General features: G+C 38.8%; 2 protein-coding genes across 5 annotated transcripts in view; both read left to right on the top strand.

Moving 5' to 3' along the window:
* Positions 1-949: 949 nt before the first annotated feature.
* slc1a3b (solute carrier family 1 member 3b) lies at positions 950-13,824 on the top strand. Its single transcript, XM_066651085.1, has 10 exons — positions 950-1,025; positions 2,567-2,852; positions 3,446-3,583; positions 6,717-6,921; positions 7,363-7,405; positions 8,383-8,654; positions 8,958-9,191; positions 9,275-9,469; positions 10,623-10,757; positions 11,592-13,824. The coding sequence occupies exons 2-10, from the start codon at positions 2,672-2,674 to the stop codon at positions 11,800-11,802; spliced, it is 1,614 nt and encodes a 537-aa protein (XP_066507182.1). The 5' UTR covers positions 950-1,025; positions 2,567-2,671; the 3' UTR covers positions 11,803-13,824.
* A 3,759-nt stretch (positions 13,825-17,583) lies between these two features.
* Positions 17,584-27,367, top strand: part of nipblb (NIPBL cohesin loading factor b) — a 31,454-nt gene continuing 21,670 nt past the window's right edge. For 2 of the 4 annotated variants that reach the window (XM_066651084.1, XM_066651081.1), the window contains exons 1-2: positions 17,584-18,055; positions 23,131-23,279. In XM_066651084.1, the coding sequence (XP_066507181.1) occupies positions 23,216-23,279 (64 nt within the window). In that variant the 5' untranslated portion in view covers positions 17,584-18,055; positions 23,131-23,215. Of the gene's footprint in view, positions 18,056-19,136; positions 19,185-23,130; positions 23,280-27,367 lie in introns of those variants that run through there. The other 2 variants (XM_066651082.1, XM_066651083.1) reach the window with 2 other exon arrangements.

The following is a 27,367-nucleotide window of genomic DNA, read 5'->3' as shown; positions in this document are numbered from 1 at the left end:
TTTTGAGTCGCCAATCCACCTACCAACGTGTGTCTTTGGACTGTGGGAGGAAACCGGAGCACCCAGAGGAAACCCACACGGACACAGAGAGAACACACCACACTCCTCACAGACAGTCACCCAGAGGAAACCCACACAGACACAGAGAGAACACACCACACTCCTCACAGACAGTCACCCGGAGGAAACCCACACAGACACAGAGAGAACACACCACACTCCTCACAGACAGTCACCCGGAGGAAACCCACGCAGACACAGAGAGAACACACCACACTCCTCACAGACAGTCACCCGGAGGAAACCCACGCAGACACAGGGAGAACACACCACACTCCTCACAGACAGTCACCCGGAGGAAACCCACGCAGACACAGAGAGAACACACCATACGCCTGGTGCGGAGCAGGAATTGAACCCACAACCTCCAGGTCTCTGGAGCTGTGTGACCTTGACACTAACCTGATGTCGGCCAGATTTCAAATTGTTTAAAATATATAACGAAAGTTGAATAAGTTGCCTGGACTAATTAGCTGGCTATTGGGATTGGAGTAGAATAAGTTTAATGTCAATAGGACTGACACGCAGCCTTCCACGTTTGTGTCTTCACTTTGCTGTTGATCATTTATTTACAGCTTTTTGCATAAACAAATAGAAATACCCTACAAATGTTTCTAAATCTACAGCTTCAACTTTAACTTATATTAAAGTCGTTCCATCTTCTGTAATGTCACCATTTTGGAGATAAATGACAGAAATGTTATTCTGATTTGTGTTTTTTGGTGGCTTCCAACCAGCAGCAAAGGAAAGAGTGAACATTTCCCCCCAGTTTTTCAATGTTTACCAAATTTTTCCACACCCGCCTTGGCTATGGCTTTGGAGACTCCTCCCCTCAGTGTCTTCTGAGGGCAGCATCACCTCCACGGCTCAATGCAAGCTACAGCGGCTCACACAGTCCCGCTGCTGCTCCTGAAAAGACCAGCAGCAGCATCTGCACAGAGGGGACACTGAAATTCTGAACAAGGGTAAGAGCCAAAGCTGTGTTTATAGCTTTACAATTCCAAATATATTCACATCATTTCAGGTTTTGTGTTATACACTAATAGTGATGAGCAGCAACTAGTTACATTTACAGTAAGTGTTCCTCGAGACTTTATGGACGTGTACTTTCCAAAGTATTTTCAGACACTTTAACTTCTACTTAGGTACATTAGAGAGTAAAGTAATCTATTATTTACACATTACTATTCACTTTCTAATGGATTGTTTAAGCTTATTTTGACTCTGTTTGGTTGATGACAGAGTCCTGGGACTTTGGAGCTTAACATTTTACACCAGAATAATGTCTGTGTTAAATCTTTACCTGCTGTGCTGAAAGATGCTGGATTTTCTAAACAGTTCCACTGCAGTTTCTGAGTACTTAAGTAGATATTTATGCACCATTACTTAACCCAAGGTACTTGACCATATAGCAGTGCTTCAGTAGTTTATTGGGCTGCTGCTTTTGTTCTTCTATACAGCCTGTTTTTTTTTTTTTTGGTGGGGAGGGTGGGGGGGTGAGTTTGTATACTCTCTAACACGACTTTTATTTGAGCAGTATTCTCAGTTTTGCTGTTACAGATTTTGAAATAGTTCACGTACGATGCAACTGGAGGAGTAATCAGAAATCTATTAACTAACTGCTGCTAGATAATTGCAAGTACATATGGCCTTGGCTTGGTTTCATTGAAAAGGAGCCAGACACTTGGCTGAGAAGGGCTGAGTGCTTGAGTTGTGTAGTGCTAATTCTGCCACTGCTCATTTGCATGGGGCTTAATATTCATAGCAAGCCGATGTGATTGTTTTCAGCAGGTGATCATGTGCACCTGTGGGTCAGTAACTGCTTTTTTTTTGTAGCTGTTATTGAAGCAGATAAGAGGCTGAACACACCATATCTAGTTTTAACGTTTTTTTAATATTTCATTAGTTTGCAGTGATGCATCATTACTATGGTAATTAAATCAGAAAAAAATAATCAGTTTTAACTATTAACAAAATCTGATTGGATCATGTTGGTCAAAGTTTCAGGGAGCGATGGACTTGCTCCCTGTCCAGGACGTGTTACTGCTCTGCGCCCTATGATTCTGGGTAGGTTTCGGACTCACCATGACCCTTATCAGCGAGAAGCAGTTACAGAAAATGAATTAATTAATCAAATCACGTCAAATCATGTCATAAACTGATACTTTCCGGAATCTTAAATTCCAACTCCAATTCTACTTTTTTTAGCTATTTATTTCTTTACTAATTTGGGTCACATGACTTTATTTTGGATATAAACAATGCAATAAATAAATAAAGAAAGAATATGCAGAATACGCTGGATGTTTTAAAAGTTCCACTGCTGCTCCAGATGCTAATCCGTATTTACGTAGTAGTGCTGTATGTCCAGCAACGTTGATGTTTGGACTGCTGTATTAAAGCACTTCTACTTGTGTCAAGGTCACTGAATATGTGCGTACCCATCTTGCTTGTTTTTCCAAAGCTGATATTGCTTCCAAACTTACTTTTCTCATCTCTTTCCAAGACCTTCCCAGATCAAGAAGCTCTTGGTGTTTCCCGGTCCAGCTAAACTCCACTACTTCATACAGAATACACTGAAGATTATCCCTGCATCCAGCAGACCACAGCCATGACCAAAAGCAGCGGGGAGAACCCACGCTCGCGGAGCCAGGTGCAGAGGTTCCGTGAGGGCATCCACCTGCGCTCACTCAAGGCCAAGAAGAAAGTGGAGGACATTACTAAGGATGATGTGAAGACCTTCCTGAGGAGGAACGCTTTCGTGCTCCTCACCATTGGGGCAGTCGTTATTGGCAAGTGCCTCCTCCCGCTCATGGCTTGTAATCTAGATGTTAATCTAAAAGGGAGCTACTGAAATATTTAGTTTATTTTGCAAAATATAACAAATTGACAAAACCTCTCTCTCAAAATCGCTCTAGTTGCACTGGACTGAGAATGAGACATTTTATTGATTAAAATCTTAACAATACCTGAAATTTAAAGGGTTAAATGCCAAATACAATTACTTTAAACACGGTAAAAGTTGTGTTAATGATTCTTACTAATCAGACTGGTCTGAAACTCAGTGTAGGTCTTTAATTATATTCAGTGGATGCCTCTCTGAGTTGTACATAAAGGCAACGCCATGAATGACCTCATCTGTAAGGGCTGACTTAGCACCTACTAGAGTCAAACAACTGCTACGACATGAGGCTTTAAAAATACCTATGCAGTAGTTTGGGAACCACTGGTCAAAATATGTTAATATTCACAGTGAACAATAAGTAAGCACGGGATCATAGTAATTTCATCATTTAATTGTAAATAACACGTCTTTTAATCAAGTCAGTGGCACAAAACCAGCGTAGGAGCGTTGTGAGGTTGTATAACGCTGTGTCTTTGACAGGCATCATGTTGGGATTTGCGCTCCGTCCATACCGCATGTCCTACAGAGAGGTAAAATACTTTTCCTTTCCCGGAGAGCTGCTAATGCGCATGCTGCAGATGCTGGTGCTGCCCCTCCTGGTGTCCAGTCTCATCACAGGTGGGTAATCTTTCTTTCCCTGTCAAATCCAACAAAATGCACTTTAATTTCATGTTCTGAAAGGCTGTGTATTGTTGGAAATGTTTTGTTTAAGTTTGCTGTGTACTGTAAAGTTATATGGAAGCAAAACTGCAACAATGGCCTGTTTTGATTTACCTCCCATTTTCTGTGATGCCATGTACCCATGTGTTCAACTCTGCCCACTCACTGAAGTGTTCTCAGAATGTCAGAATGTTTATGAAATGGGAACAGCCAATCAGAACCAAGACCATTTACATATCACAGTCTTAAAGACACAACAACACAAACAGCTGAGATATTTTGCTCAAAAAATGATTAATTATCAACAAATTATGGCAGTTATTTAATATAAGATAAGACCATTTATGCTTTGAAACGGTTTAAAGCCACGTTACACCTGCTTTGGCTGGCGTTGCATTTTGGGAATTATTGTCATAGGATGAGATTACATCATTTCTGTGGACTTGAAACCACAGCAGGATGCATGCTGCCACGTGTGCAGTTTTTAAAGAGACTTTTGAATAAGGCTACTATTACTGTTTTGATTAAATATATGCAATTAAAGTAACAGATTGAGGGATGTGCTGTGCATATTTAATGGAAGAAACCTAGGCCCAGTTCCAGAGCTTTAAAGCAGAGGACACAGGTAGTGCATGTTGGAGCCGTGTGAAATTCACCACTGCTACTTTTTCACTGTTTTCTGAGTCTCTGTTTTTCTGGCACAGAGACAGTGACTTCATTGTGCTGCCACTATTAGAAGTGGCAGGGAAGAATGAAGCAGAGGTTGTGGAGAGATGCCGCCTGCTGTCATGTCAAGCCTGGGCCTGGGGCTCACAGCTAATCAGTGGTGTGAAGTTCCTGATGAGTTCCCCCTCCCGTACACTCCTTCCTCCTGCTTCATTTCACTCATATAAAGGACACAAAGTGCCCTCCGCCTCTTCCTTCAGTGGCATATTGTCATGTGGCAATCCATGACCACAAACAATAAAGCTAGTTGCTTGAGGCATTGGTTAAGGAACGCAAGGGATGAAGAAAGGACCTGCTAGTTATTTGTACTGCTAACAATGGCCACATATGTGTATACATCATTTAAATGCCCATTTTATCAGCTCCACTGACCATATGCACTCTGTAGTTCTACAAATACAGACTCATATTATCCCCATTCACCCTTTACATTGGTGACCAAGACCCTCCAGGGACCACCACAGAGCAGGTATGATTTCAGAGGTGGATCATTCACAGCCCTACAGTGACACTGACTTGTGGCATATTAGTCTTTGTCGCACTGGTATGAATGGATCAGGAACAGCAGCGATGCTAATCAAAGGGGAACGATCTAGAGGAGGCACTTCATTTATTCGGGTTTTTTGTTGTTGTTGTTGTTGTTGCATTTTTGCTTTAAACATAAAGCAAGACTAGGTAGTATTTTCTTTTATTAAAATTACAGCTTTAGAATCAATGTGATGCTTCACTGACCTGTAAAAGCGAGAATAGAGCTCTCTCTTTGCTACTCTGAGCTCAGCACTGCAGAAACTACACTATGTAACTCTTGGAGGTGGGCAGGAAACCACCCCTCTCCATTTCCCTCCCCATAGATTTCTGGACAGTGCCGTTAAAGTGAATTACAGTCTGCAAATGTAGGGGAGCTCAGGAGCAAAAAGCTTACCTAGTGTTGCTCTAAGTAACACTTTTTTGAAATTTGTAAAAGGTCAGTTGCTAGTACCTTCAGATGAATTCAAGCTGCTGTTTGATATTTCAGCACATGCCATTATTTTACTGGCCTCATCACCACATTCCTTCAGGATAACGAGGGTTGAAGAGGGCCTAAAGGGTGAGATGTGAAAGGGGCCTGTTTTGTCTTGTCCAGTCTTTGTAGTCTTTCCCACCCAAACTGAGAGAGTAAGTTTGTGTTTGGTGTTGCTGTGGAGACATGGCTGCTGGGGTTCGGGCAGGTGGAGGAGTTTCTCAGCCTTGTCACAGAGAGAGCGAGAGAGAGAGAGAGAGAGAGAGAGAGAGAGAGAGAGAGAGAGAGAGAGAGATTTGGTTTTTGGAGTGAGAAAAAACGGGATGATCTGAAAGAGAAAGTTTTCTAATGGGGCTGCCCCCAACAGGATTAAAGGAACACATACATCTCTCTTGTACAAAAGCTGCTTTCTCTTTTGCGCCTGTGAATGTGGATAACACAGCATAGCGGCCCTTAGCCCCAAAAATGGTGAGTTCACTGTGTCCTGGGGTATTGTCAGGTCAAGTTCCTCTAAACAATGCCTTTTTTTTATGCCCCACCCCCACTGAACCTTTTAAAAACCTTTTCTGAAAAACTTAATTTCAGAGTCTTAGTCTCCAGACCCTGACACCAACCTCAGCCTAGAGGAAACTGAGGGAACCTAGAGTAAACCCATGCAGAAGAGCACAGACAAAACTTTACAGACAGTGACCTAAGAAAAATCACTGTGTGACACAGTGTCACCCTGAAACAGTTTTCATAAACTTCAAAACAGGCTCAGAGTAGATGGATGGTATTAGTGTTTGAATAATGTTGGTGAAATTACTCTGAAAGCCCTATTTATGTGAATAAGTTTTAATGTTTAATAAAGAGCATGTTTTTGAGACAAGCTATAGCCTAAAGCTAAAGCTAACGCTAAAACTAAATCTAGCTAATCAGAGCTAGGCAGTGCTAAAGAGGGTTTGTCTGTTAGCATATGAGTATAATAAATGTATATTTACAATTTTCTTATTAATAACACTCTAGGTTCTGTACAATCCTGTTTATTTTTGACTTATATTTAAAGCTAACATAACTTTTAGTATTGTTTTTATTCTATAAAATGTACTGCCATTTTTGGTCTCATTGCAGGTTTTTAACTGACAGAGTCAAAGTCTGATTGGCTGTGTCAGTTAAAATTTGGCAAACGTATTGTGTGGAGGCTAGCTTTGTTTCCAGTTCTCACACAGCTTTGGTCTTGGGACACAGGACGTAAACAGGACTAGTACAAGTTCATACGGGCACAAAAAGTGGGACTGGGAACAAGAGCAAGCTTCCTTGCAGCCAGTAGAACTTCCAGTGAACATGCTATTAGACATTTAGTGCAGAAACATTTCTCTTTCCCAGGCATGGCAGCACTCGACAGTCGTGCTTCAGGGAAGATGGGCATGCGGGCAGTGATCTACTACATGACCACCACGTTCATCGCTGTGTTTATCGGCATCATCATGGTCCTCATCATCCACCCGGGGAAAGGCTCCAAGGATGAGTTCACGCAGCAGCAGAAAATTGAACAAGTCAGTCCCGCAGATGCCTTCCTGGACCTAATCAGGTATTATGTGAAGGACATTAGGGATGCACCAGTATGGGAATTGTGGGCCGTTGCTGATACTCAGTGCTTTTCAGACACATATCTGTTTGTATGTTACATAAATGGTTTTAATGAAATTGGGACTAAATCTATGCACATCCATTTTTTCTAACAAGGTTTAAGGTTTAATAGGGAAGTTGTCTTTGCTTCGTTTAACAGCTTATTCTTTCCTAAGAAGGCTTTACTATTATATATTTTGGATAATTGTTTGTTGAGATTTGATTGCGTTCAGGCACACGAGTTCCAGAGAATATAGTTTCACTGCTTTTAGACAATATATGTAAGCAATCAGCCAATTCATATATGATTCCAGTGTTATCGTCCATAGCATCCCTAGGTGAAATATTATTGCAATGCTCTTAAAACCTATATCTGATACTATACTTGGTCTTTCTTATTCAGAAACATGTTTCCTCCCAACCTGGTTCAAGCGTGCACACAGCAGGTACGTACACCTACTGGGATTTACCTCAATTTAACTCACTGGTGTAATTAATTTCCTTGGCAAGAAATCTTTCTTAAGAGAGCAGTCAGACCTTCCTCAGACCTTCATCAATAAATGTTACAATATTTATTTATCCCATAATATAGCTACAGGACACGGGTCAGAAGATAGTGTTTGGGGGAAGTCACTCTGTATTATTCTCCAGACTTTTTTTGGTCCCCCGTGATGCAGGAAACCATTTTCTCGTCAGATTTAATAAGTCAATGCTTTCTGTTCTTTCGGAGGCCACACAAAGTGCTTGCCAGAGAATATATTATCGCCCTTGGATACGCACTGCTTGTGGGGAAGCCCAGGCTTTTTATCCATAAAGTCATTTATAACCTCTGATGACAACATGTCACCATTTTTCATACCAGTCCAAAATGGTTAACTTCAGATGTTGGGAAGGGTGATTTGAGAACCATGTAGTAGTTTGATGGTTTGAGTTGTATGTTTAGGAAGGCACAGCTGTGTTTTGGACATTGCTTGACAAGAGCTTTGGCAGGACAGTGGTGGTGCCGGGGTTGGATGTAACGGGAGGGTGAATACGGAAATGAAGAATGGGGGACTGCTGGGACCAAACAATACCCAGCAGTGACAGTGGGGACAGACACTGTGGTCCGGATATTCTTCCCAGGGGAAAGATATCAGAGCCAGCTGGATCTGAGAGAATGCACTTTTTTAAAAAGCATTAGTAAAGAATATCTTCTCACTCATGGTTATAGATATGTGTGGTGGTCATAGATGAGCACATACAATGGCTTTGATTAGATTTTATGGTCAGACTATCCATTTTATAAGAGAACATTAAGGAAGTGCTCTTAGGTCCTAGGTTATGGATGCTATTATGTCAACAATGTGAATCCCAACCTCAGAAATTCCCCCAATCTCTTCAATCCACTCTCCTAACTCTGCACTTCTCTTCTTCATTCCCATAGTTCAAGACACAGTATGGCAAAAGGGTGGTTAATGTGAAGATAATAGTGAATGACAGCATTTTTAACCTGACTAATGCCACTCAAGAGATCACCCGCGAAGAGATTATCCCAATTTCTGGCACCACCAATGGCGTGAATGCCCTGGGACTAGTGGTGTTCTCCATGTGCTTCGGCCTAATCATCGGAAACATGAAGGAGGAGGGCCAAGCCCTCAGGGACTTCTTTGACTCCCTCAATGAGGCCATTATGCGCTTGGTTGCTATCATCATGTGGTGAGTGTTATCATAAGTAAGACTCTCAATGGGAGACGGTGGGATGTAGGTTGCATTGTAAAAGCATGAATCTAATCTATAGATTGGTTCTGCCTTAACAGGTCAAATGTTGAGGGTGACATCACTTTCTCAGCAGAAACAAGTTTCTGTTAGGTTGTAGAACCTGATAAAAGCACTATAATAGTTGCAGAATTGTATCTGCTTCCTGAAACATTGAGAAATCTGTTTTCCCTCCAACTATTAATCCTAGTTTAATGGTGGTTCCAAGATATTCATTCACAGGTCACCTCTCTCACTTTTTAGGTATGCACCCGTGGGTATTCTCTTCTTGATTGCTGGCAAAATCGTGGAGATGGATGATATCACTGAAATGGGAGGACAGTTAGGGATGTACACGGTAACGGTCATCATAGGCCTCCTCATCCATGGCCTGATTATACTTCCTATGCTCTATTTTGTCATCACACGGAAGAACCCCTTCATTTTTATCACAGGCTTACTGCAGGCCCTCATCACTGCACTAGGAACATCATCCAGGTAGGATTGAGAACAGCTAACATCTCAAAAACTCATGTGAATTTGAAACTTCACCCCTCTTAATTTTCATTTGCCTTTCTCAGCTCAGCCACCCTGCCCGTCACATTCAAGTGCTTAGAGGAGAACAACAAAGTTGATAAGAGGGTTACCCGGTTTGTGTTGCCGGTCGGTGCCACCATTAACATGGATGGAACAGCGCTGTATGAGGCGTTAGCAGCCATCTTCATCGCACAGGTTAACAACATGGACATGAACTTTGGGCAGATCATAACTATTAGGTGAGTGTGCACTGGATGTTTTTTCACTTTCTGCATGTGGCACAGAGTGGAGACTAGAGTTGACTTGAACTTGTCCTCAAATGACTCAGACTCAAGATTTACCACTCATGATATAACAGCCGGGCGGCGCGGTGGAGCAGCAGGTAGTGTCGCAGTCACACAGCTCCAGGGACCTGGAGGTTGTGGGTTTGAGACTCACTTTGGGTGACTGTCTGTGAGGAGTGTGGTGTGTTCTCTCTGTGTCTGCATGGGTTTCCTCCGGGTGACTGTCTGTGAGGAGTGTGGTGTGTTCTCCCTGTGTCTGCGTGGGTTTCCTCCGGGTGACTGTCTGCGAGGAGTGTGGTGTGTTCTCTCTGTGTCTGCGTGGGTTTCCTCCGGGTGACTGTCTGTGAGGAGTGTGGTGTGTTATCCCTGTGTCTGCATGGGTTTCCTCCGGGTGACTGTCTGCGAGGAGTGTGGTGTGTTCTCCCTGTGTCCGCGTGGGTCTCCTCCGGGTGACTGTCTGTGAGGAGTGTGGTGTGTTCTCCCTTTGTCTGCGTGGGTTTCCTCCGGGTGACTTTCTGTGAGGAGTGTGGTGTGTTCTATCTGTGAGGAGTGTGGTGTGTTCTCTCTTTGAGTCCAAATACACATTGGTATTTGGACTCAAAAGTGTCCGTAGGTGTGACTATGTGTGTATGTGTTGCCCTGTGAAGGACTGGCGCCCCCTCCAGGGTGTATTCCCACCTTGCACCCAATGATTCCAGGTAGGCTCTGGACCCACCGTGACCCTGAACTGGATAAGCGTAATGAACGAATGATATAACAGCCTTAGAAACACATGCAAAACTGGTTAAGGTAAGAACAGCTTTAAGGCAGTAAAGGAGTTAGATCTTTAGTTTTTAGCCCATGTACTTGTGCTTCTTAATTTTGATATAGGACTTCAGTTCTGTCCTTTGGACTGAAGAGATTTATAACATAAAACTCAATAGGGGGGTTGCTTGTGTACAATTGAATGCCTGTAGCTAATCATGTTTTTGTGGGTTAACGAAGGGGTGATGTAGCAATATGAATGATAACCTACGGCAATGTGACCTACAATATGCTCTGCATAACACAACCTTCATTACAGTTGTAGGACATTTGATTAATATGATATTTCTCCTTAATGCCACAGCATTACAGCCACCGCTGCAAGTATCGGAGCAGCTGGAATCCCCCAGGCTGGTCTGGTCACCATGGTGATTGTGCTGACCTCTGTAGGACTCCCCACTGATGATATAACCCTCATCATTGCTGTCGATTGGTTCCTGTAAGTCTTTACCTTCCTTCTTCATGTTTTAATCCTTTCAGTCTGTCATAAACTCTGTGGTATATTATTGTATTGGAGAATATTAACATGTGACGTGTCGTGAATCGATACCATTATATACCATAACTTAAACTTCCTTCTAAACTTGTTTCCTACATCATGTCCTCTATCTCATGTTTGATTTTTTTTTTTTCAATATCTACCCTAGTGACACACTTACATAAGCTCATGGGTCTTGCTCTATTTTTCTTTCCGGCAAATTTCATGTCATTTCAATTGGTTTTAACATAGAAACGTAATTAGGTTAGCCAAATTAATCATTCCAAATAGAATCCCCTTCCCATAAATTACACAGCTAATTGGATGTGAAAAAGTCTTAGCTCCTAAACTGGGATGGATCAACTGAAGAGAAAGTTAACAGTGCTGAATATAGACTAGATATTATACGTACACGTTCACCCACTTTTTTTCATTCCTTATATGTTTATCATATTATAGAATGTAGCTCATCTGAATGATGAAGCCTTTTTTTATATACGGTGGTGACTGTTCTCAGCACAGCACTGACTCTGACATCATAGTGACATAGTAGTGTGTATGTGGTGCTGGTATGAGTGTATCAAGCAAATACAAAATTGCTGTGTAAGTGTTATACACTATAAACTCTAATACAATATATTTTGAGTTGTATACAGCACAATGCGTACCATTTAATCCAATGGGAATTTCCAATAAAATGTCCAAATATAACCATAACCACACTGAGTAACATTCATTTATCATTTGTTTTAATGCAACAGTGTAATGTCATTTCTTCTATGCGCTGACCTCTAGGGACCGGTTGCGCACAACTACAAACGTGCTGGGAGATTCAATAGGAGCGGGCATCATAGAGTTCCTGTCCAAGGACGAGCTGCAGAACGGAGATGTGGAGATGGGAAACTCGGTAGTGGAGGAGAACGAAGTGAAGAAGCCTTACCAGATGATCCCTCAAGAGAACGAGTATGAGAATGAGAAACCTCCAGACAGCGAAACCAAGATGTAGTGACACCCAGTGCTCTTGTCCTTTGTTGCCCAAGCAGGGATTTTATTTGCATGTGCGTCTATGCATGTACGTGTGTGGGCAAATGAAAAAACGAATCTTCCTTGATTCATATGTGTACTTAATTGTTACATGAGTGAAATATATCTCAACAGCACCACTGCATTTAATTAAAGCCACACCCTGGTCAAAATGAATCATTTTACCTATTATAATTTCTACTGCTACTGTCAGCATGTCTTCAGCTCATGACTTCAACACCTTACAGTGTCTCATAAGTGAACATTCACATTTTTAAAGCTGAGAAACCCCAAGTTCTGGTGTTTATTGAAAGTGTGAGGGTCTGTTGATAAACTGCAACTCTGCAGCAAACACAGAATCTGAGGGATGCTATGTGTTACACAGTATACCGTGCATACCATAATACTGTATAGTTCTGGCCAGGACTGTTTTTCCATCTGTTAATTTAATGTCCTTTTATCATGCACTGGTTACGACCCCAACATCAAACCATTGTTTATGTGAAAATACTCAGTTATTTGATGATTGTTAATTAAAATAAAGATAGGGCAAAAATAAAATAGCAGGTACTCATGGAAATTGAACATTTGGCACTGAAGATGGGCTTAGTAATGTGAATCAAAGTTATCTAAGGACTGTAACGAAGGAAATGTGATTTATTGGAGAAATATGATATTATCTAATGACAATATGTATTTAAAGTCATGCAAATATTGCAGTTTACCAGGATGTTAATGTCTGGTGATTGAAAGGATTGAAAGGTCATTGTCTGTGTCCAAAGTGTTGTGCAGGGGTGTGATATTCAGTGGGGTTTTGACCAAAATGACAGATTTTATGGCTGAGGAGCTTGGGGTCAAAGATGGCAGCCATTTTAAGTATTGCATATAGTCTTTACATCGGCATATATTCCCTTTTTTACTAAAGTACGTTTGCCTCCCAGAGATTACACACAATGCTACTATAATACAGAGAGTGAACCATTATCATCCTCAAACCTGGACTAGCTTTATAAGCCATTGCTGTATTTGGTGTGTAGTATCGTTCTTAAAGTCCCAGTGCTGTACCTTCCTTTTATCAATGCTGGAACACTCAGAATGTTCACATTTTGATATACAGTCCTGTGCATAATCCTTAGACCACCTTCTTTTTTTCTTTTTCTTTTTCTTTTTGAAGCAAGGCATTCGTTATAGCTCCAGGTACTGTCAGTGTTAAGGTGTTTTCCACAGTGGAAGCTTGAACAGCGGTGTATTTTCTTCAGATCCTGATTTAATGCTGATTTAATGCTGGAGTTTGGTGCACTCCTTTTTTTTTGGAAACTTCTCTGTATTCAACTGTATCTCATATCCCTGACTGAAACTGTAAAAACACTGAAAATGGACGGTGACCTGATGTTTGCACAGCACTGTACATAAAGGATACTATGTGGGTTTCTTTTTTCCTGTAGAATATATTGATAGCAAGTGTAAAAACACTGAAATATTATATTTTGCAGCCATTTGCTAACATAAATAGCGAATACTATTATATATGTAGATGCTCTTATTAATTGTAGATATTTTAAAATGACTGTTTACTTAAAGTCTCCTGAGAATGCATTGAGCCAGATGTGGGTGTCCAACATTACAGAAACATACGTGCTGACGGGATACTAACTCAATTGGAAACTGTGATTTTGCATTTCAGTTTTGTTTTATCATGATGACTGTCATCTTGCTGGATATTTGCCCTTAGATTCACACAAAAAAAATGAGGAAATAAATTGTAGGTTTGTCTATGGTAAATATAGTTTTGAATAAAAGTGAAAAAAGAAAATGCTTTGTACTTGTGTGTATTTACAAAGGTTAAATTGCAGCAATAAAAGTGGTTGATTTTCCAACTCAATCTCACCATCACAAATAAAAAGCTCATAAGGTTTTATAAAGACCGTAAACGGTTGAAGCATTAGAGAATTAATGAAAATTACCCTGAACTTGGTAAGCGGTTACAGACTGTGAATGAATGAATGAATGAATAAACCACATGCACTCAGAATCTATCTCATGTTCTTATTAGATTGAATTGAGTTGAGGTGCTAAATGATATCAACACTATGTATGTGTTATTTATTAAAATGTTTAAAAATCTATTATTATAATAAGAATTATTATTATTATTGTTAAAAGTAGTAGTCTTAGTCGTAGTAGTCGTAGTAACAGTAGATGATTTACCAAACACAGTGGGCTAAAGTCATCATGAAATATTATGCTACATATATAGCATACATGCTACAAATAGTATGCTAGTAATGATTATGCTACATTGAGACATTGTTTAAATTTAATATAATTTTAAAACACATTGATGGCCGAGAGGTACATTTAAGGTACAAAAAAACTTAGGTTGAGTTGTATCTCATTCTACTGTTATCAACATTAAAGGTAGAACCCCAGAGGATATGCTAGCCACATATGTGTGTTGTAGCTACAGAGACCTCTAGTTCAAATCACACCCATCAAAAAGAAACCTGAGTCTGAAAGTTTCTTGACTTCAGAGAACGATTTTGTTTAGATCTCAGTGACTCTCATTTACTACAGGTCTGAAAGTATATACAGAGGGAAAAATGATCAAATATATTACATGTATTTAGTTTATGCAGAACATAGGTTACACATTTGGTTCAAATGCTGGACATTTGGGGTCCTGCTGCCCCCTTGTGGACAACATTAGCAAAAAGCAGAACCGATAGATCCATTATACATGAGAACCAATCACAACCCACATAAATATATTCCTTACCAATACAAGCATAGGCAGGTGTATTAACGTTGCTATTCAACATTTATGTCATGGTACATGGAAAGACATGGAAATACTCTGCTTTTTATATTTAATCATAGCTTTACGCTACATTTCATTGAAATCCTGATAGATGGTGTGCAAAATAAATATAATAATAACAACAAGAGCACTTCGCATTAATTATGACCAGGTGAATTTTATATTATAATATTCAGAGTTGTTGTATTATTTACAAAAGGCATTGCCTTTAAATGCTCTCAATGTTTGTTTCTGTCATATTCAGATTTTGTTTTTATACATTTATAATAAATAAATAAATAAATTAAAAGCTATTACAAAAGAAAGCTCTTATGCATCTGTCTTTGACGTATGTTATAAATGTAGACCATGGTTTATAATTTAATGATTTAATGTATATGAATTTATAGAACAGAAATGTATAAAGATTATAAAGAGTATAAGTAATATATGTGTAATAAAGCTGTTAAGATGTGGGTTAGTAAATTTGACAAATACAAAATCCTTTAATTCAACCCTGTGGTGTCTGTTCTTCAGCATTGATTACAGTTTTGCCTGAAAAAAGCTACTTACAGAAAATAACAATATGGCATTGTGAGACTAATAATACTCATTATAAAAATAGTACATATGGATAATTCATCATAGTTTTATTATATAATACACCGTGGTTCGTGTGCCTTTAACGTTTGTCTACGTGCAGGAGGTTGCATTTTATGTGAGCTGCACCTCAGTTACTGTTCCGCACGAGGGCGCCCTCCAGCTGTTTATGAAAACTTGAATTTGAACATTCAATATTGAATATTCACAATCTGCAATTGCGGGGTCCACGCACTAATGTAACTGTATGTAAATATTATGAAATGCATTGTGGGAAATGAATATGCTCTGAAACTAGAAATGTTGAATCCACAGTTACCAGTTTTGCACAGTTCTGCCATTTGAGATGATCTGCTAATACACATGTTAAAAACAACAAAGTGACACCACAACCAGCAATAATAACAATAATTAATAATTAATAATAAATACTGAACAGTTTATAATTGTATTTAATAACCATTATGATATAGGTCCAGCATTCTGTGCAAAATTGATTGAGAATTCAGACACATTGTGCACAAATAATTGGCTTTTCATTCTGAAATACTGTATGTTTTGTATAAAAACTTTAATATTGGTACCAAGATAAGTGAGTAACTAAATAAATAATACATTTTCACACATTTAAATATGCTGAATAATTTCAAGGCAATAAAAGAAATTAATTTGTTTCAAGGATTTACTAAACTGATGAACAGAAACAAAGCCGTTCAGAGAGGTTTGATGTGAAACTGTGTATTGTGCGTATATGTGGATCGGTGAATATTGCTGCTTTAAATGATTTCTAAAATAACCAGTAAACCAATTATGCCTTAACTGTTTTTCTGTGTTATGTTGATGATGGTGGTTACTTTTAATGTTTTCTTTGGCTAATATGTAATATTACAGTTTCCTGTACTCCATTGCATTAATCATAACCACTTTAAAACCAAAATGGAGGAATCAATATCTTCCTAACTTCTACCTATTTAGATTTATAACTTTCTTTGACGTTGCTTTTACAAGACTTACATGATTTTAATGCTTTCTTCTTATCATTTCATCTCTGAATTATTCTCATCTGGTAATGTTCTGTAAAACATTCACATAATAATTATAGAGTTATACAGAAATCAACGTGATACCTTTTAAATTATTACAATGTATTATTTAACGTATTATACTGAAAATGGGGCGGATTGTGGCTATTTTATGGCTTTCTAGAATATTCTGAGTGGACAGAATTCAAAGGTGAAGGTCTCTTTGGGGTTGGCTTTAAAATACAATGATCAAGAAAGATTCAAGAAGACATATGATAATTATGTTTCACTTTTTGCAACATTCTGTGACCATAGCTTACATATTGTTTGAGTAATATTTTATGACCACATAAAAAGACTTCAAACTCTGTCAGTTGGTGCATTATACACAAAAGAATACTTAGCCAATTATATTGTTATAGATAATAACACACACACACACTCACACACACACACACAAAGCCTGTGTGATGACTATGGCTTTTTCTAGGATTTCAATCTTTCATAATTTAGTTCATGAAATTTTCCTACACCTGAGTAATAACATACTTCATAATCAAAATCTGAATTAGAAAACACACAATTTAATTGTCTGGTGGTAGATAATGAATAAAGAAATATAGGTGCTGTTTATGGGCCTTCTAATAGGACAAACTATGCTATTTAAATGACATAATGTGTACAATGGTAACACCACATGTCGCTGCGGTTCTTGTCTTCTCTTCTGAAACCAGGTTAGGAATGATTTAATAAAGAAACTGTATGATTCAAGTGTAAAGACAACATCGAATTCAGTTCAGCTGGAACTGGAAGAACTTGGGGACACTGACTTAATCAGTGCAGGAAGGATCTTCTTGCGTGTTTGTGTGCTATATGTCTGCAGTAGAAAAGACATGACTGTGTGTGTGGTCTTGATTCCAGGTTTAGATCTCTATTAATTGCAATATATCCCCAGGCAATGTATTGGAGTAACACCCAACAAGACAGTATATGTCTGTGTGTGTGTGGTGCTTTACCCCCTTTTGGATTTCTCTCACAATGCGAAGGACATCTTGCATGAAACTGTGTGGTTAGGGTGGGACTGAACACTGCAAAAGAAACCAAGAGGAAGTGCTTGTGGTACATGTGAAGTGTTCAGGTCTTGGGGTTGAAAACTTGGAAACTCTGAGCTGTTTTTGTGTTTCTGTGTTAATGCGTATTTCTTAACACATAAGTGAGAAGACTGTGGAGTTGAGGTGGGACTCGAGGAATTACAGGGCAGGAGCATTCTCAGGATGACCCTGTGGCTCTGGGAAGTGAGAGGAGAGAGGAGAGAGAAGAGAGAGGCTGGTTTGGAGCTGGTTTGAGGCAGGTTTGCCTGCTGGTTGTTTTGGCGGCCGGTGGAGGGAGTCATTCCTGCAGCAGCGCTTCCGGTCGGCATTTTGTTCTGCCAGAGAAGGGGGGAGAGTGTCTGAGTGGATCCTTTTATCAGCGCGTCAGTAACGTTAGTCTTTCAGGGGTTTTCTCTTTTTCCTTCTTCTCCCCCCCTCATCCCAACCGCACTAAATATTACCCGAGATTGGTTTCTCGTCACCACGGTCCGCGGCGGCCGGAGCAGGAGCGGAGAAAAGCGGCGGCGAAAAGCGGGGAATGTTTACCTCCCTCCAGCCTTCATGTTTGCAGTGAGAAGGAAGAAGAGCGAACCCTCCCGACCCGGATTATTGTTGTTATATTACTCGGAGGAGCTGTGAGCGGAGACACTCAAATCCTGAAGCGTTTCGTTACCATTTCTTCATTTTTCTTTTTCTTTTTCGAAAAAAACAACATCAAATCCTGAGGTAAATAAATAACCACACCCGTCGCTTGCTCCGTTGTATTCGGCTCGGCTGCGAGCGGCGGACGGCGGTAACATTCGCGCCGGGACGCTGCAGCCGAGCCGCGGCCAAACTTGCGTGTTATTCATCGCTGTTAGCTGCTTAGCCTTTAGCTGCTAAATGCTAGCCGTTAGCCATTGCCTTTTCTGCGGCGCTGCGCTGCCTAGTGCGCCGATACGATGCAACGGGCCGCGGGGCAGAGAACACAGGCGAGGCCGCGGCTTCGGTTCGCTTTGCTTAAGGCCAAGCCGGTCATTGAAACAGACCTTTAGAGTACTTCTGCTGTTTGGAACGAAACGAAGTTGAACTGCTTCTGTTGCGAGAACAGGACAGGGCCCGAATAAACGAGCAGTCTCACGAACTAACGATATAAGGATATAACGTCCGCTGAAAAGCTCCAGCTGTGTATGTGAGGCAGTGTAAACAGTGTTTGTTAGGCACCAACGTTCATACACAGAAATAATCTGCAAATATGATATTTTTGGGCTTCTCTGGTCGCAGGCTGACATTAATCATAACTAGACCAGAGCAGTTGAAAATATTTTGAGTTTGAGTGCAGCTCGACTTCTGTCAGCTTTTTAACCAAAGCATGGTTGAAAAGTGCTCAGGCTCAGTCTCTCGAACCTTTTCAGCCTTTTGAACACTGAGGAGTCATTAATGCATTTCTTCTCTGTGTGTTGGATTCACTGTCGCAGTACACTTGCTTATTATTAGCCACAGTGTGTACAAGGTCGTAGGGAGTCACATAGAAACGAAAAAGATGAATAAACAAATGAGACGTTCGGAAATATGCAAAAATCAATTTTTTAAATCAAAGCAAGGCTCCCTCTTGGCCACACAAACTTAGCTGTTTGCTTTCAGTCTAACGTTGACTGTATACTGAGATTTGTCAATCTCGTAGAAATAAAAAGCTAAAAAACACCAATGGGACTTTACTTTAGGCTTAGGTTTGTTGGGTCATCAGGATCCAAAATTCGTATCGAGTCTCTGAATTAGGGCTGCTTCAGTTTAAATTATCATTAGCACTCATTGAGATGCAAGTAACACAGCGTCTGGGCACTGTTTACCTTGACTATTCAGACACGGACTTTCAGTCAGTGACTTTATATTTTGTTAACTTATGGTTGTATTTAACGTTAATTTTGCACGAACTTTTATTAGGAATAAACGTTCATTTTGCTGGGAGTAGTTGGGAAAACGTTAACTAACTAGATACCCTTAAGTTCTCCACTAGGCTGTCCAACCAAGAGCCAAACTGCCGTTGTTATTCAGTAGTTATATTATGTATACAATTTATCCGTGGTTACTAAAACTAGTTAGTTGTGTTAAATAATGTTTTACAAAGTGCTTTACACGTTTCTTCGATATCTAACGTTTAGCCGAGGTCTCACATTGCAGCTAATGCTTTTAGATAAATAAGTACACTGCTGTCTAATATATAAGGTTTCTTCAAGTTTCACAGGTCTCTGTAGAATGCTAATGTTATCATTTGTTTCCCTGTAATAACGCCACATCTTCAGTTCAGTTGTGTAATTAATGCATTAATGCAGGTTTAGCTAAGCTTTGCTTTGCTAATTTTCGTAGCTTCAGCTCCTAAAAAGCAACCAAGCAGCAGTATATACACGTTACACCAGTGCTAATAACACGTTTGTAAAACGCAAGGCAAACGGTGATTGTTAAAAGTGAATTACATTTGCGCTCTTTTCAAATGAAAACAACGCTAGTTAACGTTAGCTCTGCAGCTGCTGCTGTTCAGCAGGCTATTGTGCTTCTCAGGGACGAGGGAATATGTAGTCGCTTTTTAGCTGGATGTGTTTCTCCCCCCCCCGCTGATTAATTTGGATTTTAAGGACGTGTTAGGGTCTTAAGTTAAACGTGCTCAGGGAACATCCGCCATAGCTTAGCAGGATTTCTCAGTTAGACAGATAACATAAGCCCAAAGTTGAGGATTGTCTAATAGAAATGTCTCTAAGCTGTTTTCCTACTGGACAGGCTTGACTTCATGTTTAAGTTAACTAGCTAAACTGAAAACTCCTGCCTTGTGGTATACCCCTTTTGCTTTGCACATAGACAGCCACTGCTTGTATGGAACAAATGGCAGACAGTTTGTGACTAATAATAAGACTACTTCTTGATTAAAAACAACAACAACAAAACAACAACAACTTTGGCCACTGCTTTTTGTAATATAATTTGTTCTGGAAAATCTGCATAAGTAGTATTAGCGTCTATTTAAAATGTCTGGATTAGGGTTACCTTCATTCTTGGCATATTTTTTTGTGATGTCTCTCACGGTTTCACTTAATAATGCTGATCCGGTTGTGTGAGCAAACATAGAAACTGAGCAAGCCAACTTTTGTTCAGTGTCATTATCATCTGAGACGTGCTTATTTTATTGTCATGGGCATAAAATGTCATTGTATTTTTGCTTTTGAACTTCGACAATAATTATATAATGTTAATACAGAAAGGAACAACAGCTGAACCTAAGTATTGAAATCGTGCAGTAAGCAGCAAAATTAAACAATGCGTCTCCCACTCTGTATAAGCTTTGACCAGCTTTCAGTAGATATTTGGACTTTAAAGGCACTTATTTGGATTGTAAAGGCGCTTTAATTATTGTGCAATGGTGGTATTAACAGTTTAAAATTCTTAGCAGCATCCTTGAACATCAAACCGCCTTTCTGATTTTGTAGAGCCTAGAAGTAAATGTGTCAGTGGAGGGGAAAAGCCATTGGCTAATGCCTGGACTTATAGACTCAGTATTGCTTCCCAGGGACTGGCCTCCCTCCCTCTCTTTCTCCCCACCATCTGATAGTCCTTTGTGAGGTTCGCCCGCCCCTCTCTGACCAGCCCAGATACAGCAGGATGGGCAACGCTGCTGCTGCGGAGGTTGGGATGGGGGTGGCAGCTGTAATTCGAGAGCTTCTGTTTATTTATTTGATCCCCACCCCTTAAAGGACTAGATTCATGAATGAGTAGAATTTGACAGTTGTTTTGTTTATGGGGTAGCAGCCCTGCAGGGGACTCACCTTAGTTTCAGATGGTCTTGAATCGTATAAGGCTGCTGCTAATTAGGTAGTAAGTGGGCGTTGACATCTCTGAATATTGTCAGGGATGGACGAATTGTTTTGTATGTATAAAAGACAAAATAAAATAATTATTTTTTAAAAATCTTACCAATAAATTATTTGTGTGTCTCTTATTTTGTTTAAAATTGGGACGACATTGTTGAATTGGGACAAAGCCTCTCAATAATTAGAGCTGGACTGAGCCAGAAAAGCATGTTTCAATTTATTGTGCCCTTTTGGTTTTGTCTTCGAATGCAAAATGTGCATCATGCGTTATAATGCAACAGGTCGTGCTTATGTTTTGACTAAACTTTTTTTGTCTTGTGTATCAAGAGCCAGTTGGCCAAAAACAAGCAGCTGATTAGTTTAACGTAAGGATTTTTATGCCAAATGTACAATTTTAGCAAGAATATCATATGTCTGAAGTTGTGAATTATTTTGTTGATACCATTGTGTCAAATTAAGGAAATCTAGGTCTATGAACATTTTTTTTTATAATTAATTTTCCTTAATTCATCAAAAGCTTCTGAAACCTTATGTAAACTTTTTTCCTAAAGGTAACATGAATCTTTGAAATGCAGGGCCATGCAGGATTCAAGATATGAATATTGCCATACTAATACTTACAGTTTAAGACCTCTCGGTATTGATGTTCTGTCTGTGTTTTGAAAGAGTTAATGTTTATACTTTATTAATCTATGTTTATTTCTTACAATTGATTATATTATTTTGTATTTAAATTTCAATATATATTGATTTGGGTGTTCTCTTTTTGGCTGAGAGAGCATAGGGGACCCTCAGTGGTTTCTAAGTTTCTTGTCACATTATAGCTTTAGCATATTAAGGTGATATAAAGTTATATTTTTGGGCTGTGAGCAAATATTTGCCTCATGATGTTTTAATTACGTACGTTTTACAGTAAATTAGTTGCAGCTTGACACTGAAGTAGGATGGGCCATGTTGTGTACAGATGCTCTTGGCTGTGTGATTGTTTTATTGTGGCATAGCCAGTTTTTGAATCAGTGCAAGTTATGCATGAAGTTATTTAAGCTCTGATTATGAGTTCATTGAATTGTTTTATTGTTCCCATTTAGGTTCTAATACAACTGCTTATATTATTTAATATGAACTACATTAGATTTTGGTTTCACTCTAAATGTTTTCATAGTAAGTACACGTACCATATTTAACACTGAATGTCTGTGTCTCTTGATGTTTGACAGCAAACATCCATTAAGCCTTAGCAAAAATATTCTGTATATTACAAAAAATGTTCAGTGCATTGTACAATTTGCAGAACACTTGATGGAACAGAAACCTTTTTCATAAAATGTTCTTTAAGTATTGAAGAACCATTCATTTCAAACAGTCAGTAGTACAGTTGTTTTCTTTCAGATTTGGACAGAAATCATATTTAAAAAGGGCCATGCTTGTTTGAAGGGGAACTTGTGGCTGCCTTGGTGTGATGTGCTTTTAGTAGAGTTTGGGATTGTGTTGTAAATGCTTGTTCAGCATTGTAAACCACTGGTTGTTTTTCCTCTGTGAATCTTTCTACTGTGAGACCTTGATATTGTTAGACAATTGAATCACAGTATTCTTCTGATGCTTTAGGCCTAGGGCAGAAAAATGTCCACCTGTAATTCATGCCTGCTTTAACCCAGGACTTTATTTTATTCTCATGTGTTTTGTACTTTTTCCTTGTCTGTTTATTGGCTGTGTCATCAACCAGAAAATCAGGGCAAGTTTTAAATGGTTTAAAAAAAAAAAAAAGAACCCTCCCCCCTCCCAAAAAAACCCCAAAAACACGATTTAGCAAGTATGCAGTATTAATTGCAGGGTGCCTTGGTTTTCCTTTAGTGTATTGTATATTTTTCAACCTATTCAAACTAATAAATCAATTGTGATGTTTTCTGAATGGTGTTAAATTTGTTGTCTTTGCTTATATATATTTTTTTGTCTCTCTTGCAGCAGAAGGGAGATGTGAAGGCTGGTTGGAGATCAGAGACATTGAGCATCCTGTGCATTGACACGACCCCCCACCCCCATCTTCAGCATGAATGGGGATATGCCTCATGTTCCCATTACCACTCTTGCTGGGATTGCTAGCCTCACTGACTGTAAGTAGAGCATGCTCTATATATATATATATATATATATATATATATATATATATATATATAAAATATTACACTTGGTCATTTATTTGTTGAGGAAACTTATCCCATATTACATATCAGTGAAGGGGAAAAGTATGTGAACTGCGGTTTTCATTATCTGTTGTGATACTGCAACTTAACATTTATGGCAATTATTGATTAGCCCTGCAAATCGGCTTGCAGGAATTTTAGCCCATTCCTCCAAACAAAACAGCTTCAACTCTGATATCGTCACCGTCCAAAAGAAAAACACGTCTCTCCATTTTGTTGATTTTTAGGCTCACTACATCAACTGAATACAGCTCGTCCTTCACATTGTATGAATATTTCATGATGAACGAGCCAATAGAAATGCTTCAAGATTACTCCGAATAAAATCTTTTTACATTGACTTCCATAAAAAGTTAAGAATTGTTTCTTTTCTTGTGGTTGTCTTGCTGCTTGACCCATGTTCTCATGAGATTCTGCATTTTCCTTTAGAATTTACTGTATAATTCAGAGTTCACGGTTTCATCACTGATGGAAAGCTGTCTTGACCAAATGTAGTAAAACAAGCCCAAACCATGATACAACCACCACTGTGTTTCACAGGTGGAATGAGATATTTTATGCTGGACTGCAATGTTTTCCTTTCTGCAAACATAATGCTTTTCATCTCGTCCATCCACAAAACATTGTTCCTATAGTCTTCTGGGTTGTCTGTGATCTTCTGCAAACTGCAGTTTGGCCACAATGTTTTTGCACCTCATAAACACCATAGTTGTTCACTGATATTGTGATGGTGTATTAGCCACTGTATTAAAGACCTTCAGTAGCGTAAAAGATAAATACGGTCACTTTGAGACTTCCTTCCTTTGTACACAGTCTGTCTGTGACTGTAGATTGGTGAAATACAAACATTTTTAGAGATGGTTTAGTAACCTTTTCCAGCCTGGTGAGCAGTAACGGCTCTTATTCTCATAAACCTCCTTTGTTAATGTCATGATACGCTTCCACAAAGATCAGCTTTAATTTAAATAAAACCCCGTAATCTAAATAAAACAGGGCGTCCTCTCACACCTGTTTGTCACACCATTGATTGAAAACACCTGACTCTAATTTCACGTAATTATTTGCTAAGGTTCACATATTTTGCCTCTTACAGATATGTAATATTGGATAATTTTCTTCAATAAATAAATGACCAAGTCTCATTTTTGTCTCATCTGAAGGATTTCTCTTTCTCTTCCTTTGGCGCTTGTGTGAAAATCTGATAATATTTTTGGTCAAATACTGAAAATATATACAGGGTATGAATTGCAAATGTAGAGCTGAACAGTTGATTGTTTTTATAATTCTCAAGATTTGCAGGTTATTTTTTTTATGTAACTGTATCCTAAATTATTCAGAGTTGCCTTGAAACATTTAAGTTAATAAAGTCTAGTGGCTATTCATCATTAAAACCTTAAACTTGAATAAGTGGATATGCTTTTTTTTCATGGTTTTATAAAACTAGGAACTTTATTTACTGTAAGAGCTGCATTGAAGTGGTTATGACCATGTTGATGAGAAATTTCCCAGTTTCTGTACGTTGTTTATTTATAGCTGAGGAGCTAAGTTATTGTCACATTTTGAAAGAATTTTGCATTTGTTCTGAAGAAAAAATTGGTTTCAGCTATCACTATATGATTTCTATAGTGCTTTTTTTTCCCCTTAAATGGATTGGAGGAAAAGGTCTTCAGTAGAGATTTGCAATAAATTTTTTTTAAAGCTGTTATTTGTTATATTTGTTTTGTGGGCTTCCATGTGACAAAATGGTTAAATACACACTGCGTATAATGTGAAGGTGTGCTGAATGCTGTCTTTGCCAAGAGAATCTGTGGGGAATGAGATTGGCTGTGGCATTACTGTGACAGTGCTGGCTCCCTGGCAGGATTGAGCAGTATGGTTCACACAGTTTTTTTTTTTTAAATCTTTCTTTTTCATACTTGCTGTAGCAGCACACTGAGCAGTTGGGTGTTCGCTTTGTTGTGATCTCATCCTCCTTGAGGAGTGCTTAATAATATTAATTGTAAAGCCTTGATGGTGAGCATAACTCAGACCTTGTGGTGCTGTTGGAGTGTATGGGAAAATAATTATAAATACTCAGGGGATTTTAGGATTAGGAAATTAAAAGCAAAATTTTCATTTAAATTGTAATGTTTTCTGAAACCATCCTTATTAATATACCTACCCATATCCAGGTCTTTCCTTTTAGAAACACAGTTTTACAAGCCATTCTCTATCAATTGAGGTTTTCTGCGTTGCATATAAATTGAACATTTTTAGAATGTTCAGGATTTTGATACATGTTTTTGTAGATTTTTAAAGTTACTCATTTTTTTAAATCACTTTCTTGTGAACCATAAACCCATGGTCCATTCTGGACTTTTGTAATTCTACATTTGAAATGGCATATTTCAATCTATGAGCGAAGGCTTACGTACTAATGACTGGTGTGTTTTATCCAAGTTTGTTTTCTGTCGTCTGAACACACAGAAATATTTTAATGAAATTAAAAAAGATTGTGTAGAAATAATTGAATGAATAATTACTGAATTACAAATGGCTTACGTTTTGTCTGCCTTAGCTTTAGCTTGGTGTTTTTTATTTTATTTTTTCCCCCTTTCTCTCTCCTTGGTGTAACAGTGAAAAGTTAATTTAAACTATACCCATAACAATAGTGTCATCACTGTGAAGAAATACAACAAAAAAAAAAAACAATTAAATCCCAGATTCAATCCCAAAATATTTAGCTAAAAATTACCTTTAATTTTCAGTGGATATTATTTCAGTCTCTTTCTTTCACTTTAGTTTCAGTCCAGGCTTTCAGTCTGTTGAATTCAGTTTGGAAAATTGTCTATAAAATTTAAGCATCCGGGACCCAGAAGAGAGAATTTTGTTAGAGATCGGAATTTTATGCCACCTTCTCCGGCCAACAAAGACCCAGCGTTTAAACGGCCTTTGTTCTTGAACAGACTCCAGGTCCAGCTCATATTGGTTAAATTCAACATAAGTCATAGACCTTCTGCACTTTATCACAGTAGACAAGACTCGCTACGCCATGCTGGGAGAAACATGCTCCTATGATCAACCCACTCAGTGTAGATTTTCACACTAGTCACGTGTCAAGTGATTTTAATGGCATTTTTCCACAGTGATGACATTATTGGTGTGGGTGCAGTGTTCAAGTGAACTTTTCACTGTTACAAAATTCAAACAGCTTAAATTGAGCACACAAACAATGTAAGCCATTTGTAATTCAGTATTTGTTTAGTTATTTCTACGTAGCCTGTTTTTATTTTAAAAACGTTTGCCATTTAAATACCTCCATATGAACAAATCATAAAACAGTGCATTATTGCTGGTTTTGTCCTGCGTCACAGTTTAGTTTCACTTTGATTTGTCTCCTGCTGTATAAATATTTGTGTGTATACAGTAAGGAATGATGGCATGATGATTGGTTGGTGGGTCTGCAGTAGGCTTGGGCGATAAGGTTAATTTCCATGAATGATTATTGTTTCAGGAACAATCACAAGAATTCAGTAACATGAGTAATCAGAAAATACCACTCTTGGGCATTGCACATCATTTAAACTGAAGTTTCTCATGTTGTTGGTGAATGATTCTATTTGCAGGAGCCAAAAACAAAAGCACTTTGTTAAAGAAACCACAGTTGGTATATGGCTCCTGAAGTAAGTTTTAACTGAGAGCATTTTACTGTCCACTTTACATGATCACAGTGGATAGCACACAAAGGATTTATTGAGCAACATGCATTGCCACTTTAAATGATCAAATAAGTTTTATAATGGCACTTGACTAATTTTAAGCTTTCAGTCATTTGCAATGTGCGCCACTAGATGCAGCTTGAATTTAAAGTTGGGGCAGATTATAAACAGACTGGGTATTTCACACTGCACGACTGTTTTTGTTGATTTTTATGGAGACTGGAAATATTTCACACACACTGCACGACTGGGGATAATGTTATACATCCCCAAACACACAACTCACGTTTCCTAGGAGAC

The sequence above is a fragment of the Hoplias malabaricus genome, chromosome 18 (assembly GCF_029633855.1).
Source record: "Hoplias malabaricus isolate fHopMal1 chromosome 18, fHopMal1.hap1, whole genome shotgun sequence".
Taxonomy (NCBI): domain Eukaryota; kingdom Metazoa; phylum Chordata; class Actinopteri; order Characiformes; family Erythrinidae; genus Hoplias; species Hoplias malabaricus.
This window is presented reverse-complemented; position numbering and strand designations above follow the sequence as displayed.